General features: G+C 45.2%; 1 protein-coding gene across 1 annotated transcript; it reads right to left on the bottom strand.

The window, feature by feature from the left end:
* Nucleotides 1-361: 361 nt before the first annotated feature.
* On the bottom strand, nt 362-8161 carry LOC138064074 (cryptic protein-like). Its single transcript, XM_068924931.1, has 5 exons — nt 7368-8161; nt 6055-6195; nt 4187-4301; nt 3962-4071; nt 362-1066 (listed from the first exon to the last, which is right to left on the bottom strand). The coding sequence occupies exons 2-5, from the start codon at nt 6125-6127 to the stop codon at nt 1017-1019; spliced, it is 348 nt and encodes a 115-aa protein (XP_068781032.1). The 5' UTR covers nt 6128-6195; nt 7368-8161; the 3' UTR covers nt 362-1016.
* Between the last annotated feature and the right edge of the window lie 587 nt (nt 8162-8748).

Below are 8748 nucleotides of genomic sequence, written 5' to 3'. Positions count from 1 at the left end.
CTGCCCTCATCCACCCAGCCAGTCATCCCATCATAGAAGGCTATCAGGTTGGTCAAGCATGATTTCCCTTTGGTGAATCCATGCTGACTACTCCTGATCACCACCTTGTCCTCCACATGCTTAGTGAGGACCTCCAGGAGGAGCTGTTCCATCACCTTTCCAGGGATGGAGGTGAGGCTGACAGGCCTGTAGTTTCCTGGCTCCTCCTTCTTGCCCTTTTTGAAGACTGGAGTGACATTGGCTTTCTTCCAGCCCTCAGGCGCCTCTCCCAATCGCCATGATGTGACGCGCCACTAGAGGGGCGTCTGGGATTCTTTCGTATTCCAGGGTTAGTCGCACTGAACTCGAGAGATCATCTTTTGTCAGATGTAAGAATTTATTAGATGTAAGCGGTTCTACACATATGACGGACACTGGACAACACTAAACCATTAACAGCAGACAATCTACAAGTATAACAAAGCTAAGAAGTATAGTAAAGATTTAAAAACAGAACAGACTACAGTTTTGCCAGGAGGTCCTTGCTCATCCACGCAGGTCTCCTGCCCACTTTGCTGGACTTCTTACTCAGAGGGATGCACCCATCTTGAGCCTGGAGGAAGTGATGCTTGAATATTAACCGGCTCTCCTGGATCCCTCTTCTAGGGCCCTACCCCATGGGATTCCTCCAAGCAGGTCCCTGAAGAGGCCAATGTTAGCTCTCCTGAAGTCCAGCGTTGCAATCCTACTTATTGCCCTGCTCCCTCCTCACAGGATCCTCAACTCCACCATCTCATGGTCACTGCAGCCAAGGCTGCCCCCAACCTTCACATCTCCAACTAGACCTTCTTTGTTTGTTAGTACAAGGTCTAGCAATGCACCTTTCCTCGTTGGCGTCTCCACCACCTGTGTCAAGAAGTTATCCTCAGTGCTCTGCAGGAACCTCCTGGACTGTTTGTGCCTAGCTGTGCTGTCTTCCCAGCAGATGTCAGGGTGGTTGAAGTCTCCCATGAGAACCAGGGCCTGTGATTGTGCGGCTACTTCCAGCTGTCTGTAGAAGGCGTCATCGACTTCCTGGTCAGGTGGCCTGTAGTAAACCCCCACAACAGTGTCACCCATGTTACCCTGCCCTTTAATCCTTACCCATAGGCTCTCAACTTGCTCTTCAGCCACCCTTAGGCAGAGCTCCACACATTCTAGTTGCTCCCTCACATAAAGGGCAACTCCACCACCTCGTCTTCCTGGCCTCTCTTTTCTAAAAAGCACATAGCCATCCATGACAGCATTCCAGTCATGTGAGCTGTCCCACCATGTCTCTGTAACTGCAATGAGATCATGGCCCTGCGACCACACACAGATCTCTATTCCCCATGCTGCGTGCATTGGTATACAGGCATTTCAGAGAGCCAGTCAAGCATGCAGGTTTCCCAGGAGAGGTGCAAGAGGATCCTCCATAGCCATGTTCCATGCTGTCTCCCCTGGCTGCATGCACCCGCTGGAGGCATCCTGACTTGAGTGGCGTTTTGCTGACTACCCTGTCACTATCCCACTCCCCTTCCCCTATCTTCCCTAGTCTAAAGCGCTCCTTACCAGGCTGGCCAACCTGTTGGCAAAGACACGCGTGCCCCGCTTAGTGAGGTGGATCCCATCTCTCCCCATCAGCTGTCGATCTTCAAACAGTGTTCCATGGTCATAGAAACCAAAACCCTGCTGCCAACACCAGCAGTGCAGCCACTTGTTAACTTGGAAAACTCGTCTACTCCTCCTCCTGCTTCTTCTGCATGTTCTTGCATGGCATAGGGTCTGTCAGGCCAGTAGCTTCCCTTGAAGCCGTGTCCAGCTCCCCCTCAGCCTAGAGGGCACTAAACCTGTTCCTCAAAGGCAAGTCTTCAGGAAGAGCAAGAGCCTCCCTCCTTCTATGAGAATTGACCAGTTTCCAGCCTTCTTCAACAGTGTTATGATGTACTGTTTCACATGGCACAGAGCCCTCCAACAACTCCACTGCTGTGGGGCTTTCAGACTCCTGGAGCTGCATGGTCTCTGAGAATACCCTGTCTACCTCTTGCTCATCTTCTCAGATGCTATGCAGCCTACTGACTTCCTCCCGTAACTCCTTTACCTGGCAATACAACTCATCAACCACAGCACACCTTCTGCAGGAGAGCTGACTGTCAGCCCAGGCCTCACAGAGAGGCCCTAGGCACTCCCTAGGTGCTCACAGGGTGCTTGATCCACCCTAATCAAGGGCCACCTGGATCAAAGGCCCCAACTCACTCTGACCAGGGGCAACCAAGAGAGCTTGTTAGCAGCAGCTATGCCTAGCTAGAGCTTCCCAGGAGAAGTTAAGGCCTCCTGCAGTTGTCCTTGCCTAGCTCTCCTTTCCTGCTAGCAGCAAGCACAGTCTAGTTCCTCGGGGGTCCCCAGAAAGCCTCCACAACTTCCAACAAGGTCCTCAAAAGGTCCAAGCAGAGCCCAGACACTGCTGTGCAAACTGCTGCCTCTGTTAGCTGTGCTGCTTTTCCCTGCTGTGGGCAATGGCTGAGTTACTGGTGGTCTGTACAAAAGCAGTTATGTTGACTAAAATTCTCAGCACAGGCAAGAGATATGAAAGAGAAACAATTGTTTGTGTGAGACATCCCTGCTGAGCATGAACATATGCTGTTTTTCATATGCCTATCTCACTGACTGTGTACAGGCCAGCAAACCAGGAGCTCTTTTGTGTGTATAAGTATATTGTGAGATAAGGTACCATAAAGGGATACCTCAAACTTCCTGTGTTAGGATAGTCAAACAGCCCTTATTATTCCCTTGATTCCACTCTTACATGTGGAAAACTATTCTTGGGAGTAAATAAATCAGAATCTGCAAAATTTGGATTATCAAACATTCACTGAATATGTTAAGAATTAATAAAACCAGAACCCCAGGATGTTCTGTAAACTCTAGATACCTATCAATATTATGAATTTTACCAGTGATATGTGCATCATAAGCAGGTTCCTAGGACTGGTAGAAAGATCAGTTTTTCATTTGGTTGGTGCTTGTTTTTAAGGCATCAGGTTTAATAAATAAATGACAATAAGCCATCGTCAAATGTGTATTTTAGCCTTTGGCTTCAATGATGTGATAGCTCTGTTATGATGGGCATGGTTATAAATCTACTCTGCAACAGTTCCAGACTCTTCCCTAGAGGATCAACCATATGAAATGTAGCAAAGATGAGATTGAATTTTGTGTATCTTCTTAGCACAGCTCTAGTTACACACACAACTCTCTAAAGTGGAAAGTAAACAATTTGATTAGTTAGTTATTTACCACAACGAGCTCTGAATGTGCACACTGAAAATGAAGACAGCTTTGTGTTAATACTCTACATGTGGGAGATGCACTTTCAAAAGAATTCTGCCGGCCAATAATAATCCCTATAAATATGCTTATCATTTGTAAGAAATGGTACATGCTAAAAGTTGGAATTAGCACATGGCTATAGTAACTATAAAGGTGAAATAGCTGCACACCTGAAAAAAAACAGAAAATACTGAAGATGCAAACTTTCTATTAGCTGGAAAAAAACCCACCCCACTTTACACATAACACTATGAAAACAGTTTTATCTTTTCAGTAGCTGAAATAGATTAACAATTAACAATAAGTTATAAAAATAGATACCATGTTTACAAACAATTTTTTTCTTCCACTGGAAGAATTATCTTTCAATACTAAACAATATATCAATTGTTGAAAGTAGCAGGGCCATTTCAAGATTCAAGGGCATGGTTTTTTGCTCTTTCCTTTGGTTTTGCTAGATGCCCAAGCGTGTTTAACCCTTTGCTGCATCTGAAAGGGATCTCTGTGAATAGTTTATCATCATTTTAGGCAGGTGAAGTGGCTCAGGGATAGTCAGAGGCACGAATAACAAGACTGGTGAGCTGGGTACTGGGTTAAGGGCTCCTGTCATGCAGGGTACCCTGATGTCTCTTACCACAGCCATCTTGCAGGCCATGAGGGAAGCAGTGAAGAATGCCCTGGATGCACTGGCAGAACAGACAGCTGTCCTTGGTCCACTCCCCGTGCCTCACCATGCCACAGAGTCTGCGTTATTAGGAAGCAATAACAATAATATCAATCTATGAAGTGGAGTTATGTGACTTAAAGTTAAGCTTTTTATTATTTCTGGGAAAAAAAATTAATTCCATACTTTGCTCACCTGATCCGTTTATCATGTTCACAGTGTCTACCAGTAAAATATTTTGGACATATGCAGAAAATCCCCAGGAAGCAGGTTCCTCCATTCTGACAGCAGTTCCTGTTCAGCTCGCAGGCTGGAGTCAGAAACAGAAAGCTATTCCAGGAATCAGACTGCTGAACAAATAAGGCACCCGCTTTAGCTGTACATAGCTGGGCCACTAGTTTAAACCTGATGCTTTTTAGGTTTGATTTGTTTGCTCATTGCAAAGAATCTACCCAGCTATCCTGACTTGTTAGTAGCTTCAAAAAGGTAAAGAACTTAATTAAGCAGTATTCTCTTAAATTAAGTTTTAATTATTCTTTCAGCAACAGATACCATTGCCTGCAGGCTTTTGTTTTTGTTCTGCACTTAACCAGAGATTAAAGTTTATAGGGGCACTCAGCTGGGTACCTTTCATATATTCTTTAAACATACAGTAAGAGTTACAAAAGAGTTACTTGCTCTGATCCAATTTTCTGGATATCAAGTCCGAAAAAGACAAGCAAATTCTGGTGGCCAAACAGGCAACTATGATCTCCATTAGAATTTTCCTGGGGTAGGTTGATCTGGATTCTCAGTAAAAGAGAGCAGGTAGGAAGATTGTGCAGAAAAGAAAAGAAAACTCTTTACTAGCCTGTATTTTTAGAAAAGCTTGGGAAGATGTTTCTAGACAGTGAAGGGGGGCAAGTATCATATATATCTAGTGAGAAGGCACTGCACATGTAGCAGCAGTTGAAACGACTATCACACATCTTACATCAAGTATAAAAGTATCAGTTCTTTTTACACTCCATGGGAGCTGGGAGAAATGTTAGAAAACATAAAAGGAAATAGCTCTCTCTGAATCATGGCAATAGCTTTCAGCACAGATCCCTTGATATTCTTGTGGCAAGTGAAGTTCTCAGACTTCGGTAATAGCACTGAGAGCAGGCCAAGATAGACATCTCTATTACTGCCATTTTTTTTTGTTTCCTTTAGAAACAAAAATAAACATTTTTGGTGAAGAAGAGGATTCCTAGGCAGCAATAAGCAGTTCTTGGACAGTACATTTCCCAAGGCACAGACTAGTGAGTCTGAGCTTGGCCTTTTGGGCCCTGTGTATGAAATACAGGGAGTTGTTCTGTATATGCGGGCTTCTTCAGCTTGAAAATGCCCTCACATTGAAAGATCATGAGCATGAAGCAAAAGGTCTTTTTCTGATCACGTATCATTCAGTGTTTGACTAGCAACACACCCTGAAGTTGTCACATTACCGCTGAAGGGGAGAGGATTTGACACAAGCTTCTGAGCTCAGACCTACATCTACTTTTTTTTTTTTAAGCATCAATCACTTTTAGCTTTCTGCACCAATTCAAACATTAATTAATGAAATGAAGGCATAGCACTTCCCATTTCTCCGCAGGGCCAACATTTTTCAAGTACTTTGCAGGGTATTTTAGCAGGCATTTCTGTGACATCCTTAGGAGCGCAGAAGTGTGCGTCTGGCTCATGAAATGGTCTCACTAACCATGTTGCCAAGGGCTGCACACATACTCATCAGGTTTCACAGTTTCAAGGACTCCCTGGTATTTGCTAAAGAAACCACACTCTGGTGTGAAAGCTCTTGGCATGGGGTTTGCATGTTTTCCTGAGTATGTAGGGCTCTGTGTGTGTGTGTGTGTGTGTGTGTGTAAAATATAGACATTAGTGTGTAACAATGTAGAGTATTGTGCATATATCAAATCGGAACAGAAAGCATCCTCTAGAAAACAGGTTATTATGTAACCTGGGTGCCCTTTTTCTCCTGTACACACATCTTCATAGTGGACATGAGAATCAATTGTTTCCTCCCATGATGAACGACTTACCATGTGTTAATCCGATGAAAGGTAAGACATCTGAAGGGATTCTTTGTTTCCTCTTGGAACTGAGATTATTCATTTCCTTAAAAGCATTTAAAGATGTACTCCAATTTTCTTGGTTTGGGGAATTGTTTCCCCCTTCACATCCTTTAAACATATCAATTAAAAAAGGATTGTAACATGTTCTTGGGAACACCTAAAGTGTAGAACTAACATATGACAGTAGCTAGAGTAACTGACTGCATAAAATTATTTCTCATGACAGTAAGAAGTGTCAAAGTTGTTATTTTAGAAAGCAATAGAGATGCTGAAGCGTGTTTTATATCTTGGGCTACCTATTTCTTTTTCTGCTTTGTTGTTCAATCCAGTTGTTATTACATGGGTTCAGGAGGTGGTACAATCGTAAAATAAAAAACACTGGAATGGTGTGTGGTGGTTGTGGGGGGAGGGTGGTTGGGGGGAATGGGTGTGTGGCGGTTGCGAGGGAGGGTTTTTGAGGGAGATGTGTTAGAAAAGGGAGCTTTGCGACTGCAAACCCAGCTAGAACCAGCCCTCAAAGATACAGCACACAATGGACAGAGGTAACGGTTAACCTCTGGATAAGATAAGGCACTGCGAAGCAGGAACATAGCAACCGTCCCGGGACTTAGACGTGAACCAATCAAAAGGAAAGAGACCACCAACTCGGTAAAGAAGATTGGAAGAGACTGTCATGAGCAGATGGGGAAATAAGACTGTAAGGAGTATAATTACCCCAAAATTTCTTTGTTCGGGGTCCCTCCCCAGAGGCACCCAGCTTGAGCTGTTACTTTGCTGTACCATCATTTAAATAAATAATTAATTTCACTGCTAGATGTACACGAGACTCTGCTCCTCAGAAACCTAGGGTCGAACTGTTTCCATAACAGTTTGGCGACCCAGATGGGACCCTAGGCAACCACTGTCAGACCCTCTTGTCTCCAAACGTCCGACTGCCGGCAGCGGGTGAGTTCACCTGGGAACCTTTAGAGCGAGAGGCGCCAACGGGTGAGTGTTAAACTTCCTTGAGCAGATTCTATAAGACAGGTTTGAGTCTGGACATCGGGGGGGGGGTTCGAGTCCCTCCCTTGTTGCAACTGCGCGGCAGGGTGCACAGCCTGATCAGCGTAAGGCGCATGCAAGGTTTAAGGGTGCGCAGCCTGAGGAGTGTAAGGCGCACATAACTGATTGACTATGGGAAACATACCCAGCATAAAAAAGGGGATGCCCTTGGCCGAGGTTTTGGAAAATTGGGAAAAGATAGACGGTACAGTAGGATTATCCAGAAAGCGCGCAATTACCTTATGCCAGGAAGATTGGCCATGTTGGACCGGTTCAGGGGGCTGGCCAGAAGAAGGATCCTTCGATTCCAAAAAATTAACTACGCTAGGAATTATATTGGAAGATGAAAAGCCTCACCAAATGGGGTATTGGTATGTGTGGGACAATTGGGCATGGGACCACCAGCACCCGAGTGAAAAGAAGAGAGGAACCCTGCGAAGAGTGACTCTCGCCGTAGCAGATGCAATTACCCCAAGTAATGCACCCACAGCAACTGCTCCACCCTATACCCCTTCGCTCTCACCTCCTAAATATTTATCTGTCACTCTCTCTCCCTCTCTTTCTCCTACTTCCACTCTACCAGCTGCTGGACTCTATCCTATGGTTTCTAATGTTTTACCTAATCTGGCAGCATTACAGCCGGGCGTAGCAGGGGGAGCTAACCCACCCCTTCCAGTGCCGCATGTATTTACTAACCAACACTGGAGCCCGAGTGATTCAGCATTGTGGGGAAGCAAAATGCCCAGGTTGAGGGAAGATGCAGAAAGGTGCGCTCAGCTATTTTCTAATATATGCACTGGGTAGTAGTATCACCAATTATTTATGGAGGCATGGAGTGAACCCGAGTCCCAACTTCTCAGAAGAATGGGCTCGTGGCAATTAGCATAATTGGGAAGCTGTTGAAGAATGCCTAAAGGTAACTAGGGGCCACACAACAGATAGAAAAGGGAAAGGCATTATCTGCAAGGTGCCAGGTACCTGTTTAGAAGCTGCATATCAAGAAAGGGAGAATAGGAATAGAAAGGAGCAGGACCTAAAGACAGAAATAGAAAGTAGAAAGGCAACTGAGTTGTTATTGTCTTTGAAAACTGAACAGCTGCAGAATACAATGAAAGACTAGGTGATAATGACCCCCACAGGCAACTCCCTACATGGGCAGAATTAATGCATGGCATCCTTAACCACAGCTGTGAAATGGGCTGGGATGATCCAACAGCTGAAAAACCCAACCTGAAGCCCCGGGGGAAGAGATCATAGGGTGAGATCAGTGATACAGGCACCCACACAGGGAATAGAAACTAAGTCAAAGGGAAAAAGCCTAAAGACCTGTGAACAGTGCGAACAGAATCTCCAGAACGGATAAGTGGACTGTGGAGGAAATCCTTAGCCCTAGGCATTCCCAGAGCCTTGATCCGAGGTCGGCCTACTGGCGTTATCTCGAGTCTGATTGAAGCATCCCAGAAATGAGATGACGGCGAAAGGGGGAAGCGTACTTTGACTCCTCCAGTGCCAGCTCCCAGAGAGAGAGACAACCCCTTCTTCCTCCTTAGGGAGGAATTGCAGGGCATGAAGAAGAGGGAAAAAAAAACGAGTGATGCCAGGAAGGCAATCGGGTCTGCC

The sequence above is a fragment of the Struthio camelus genome, chromosome W (assembly GCF_040807025.1).
Source record: "Struthio camelus isolate bStrCam1 chromosome W, bStrCam1.hap1, whole genome shotgun sequence".
Taxonomy (NCBI): domain Eukaryota; kingdom Metazoa; phylum Chordata; class Aves; order Struthioniformes; family Struthionidae; genus Struthio; species Struthio camelus.
This window is presented reverse-complemented; position numbering and strand designations above follow the sequence as displayed.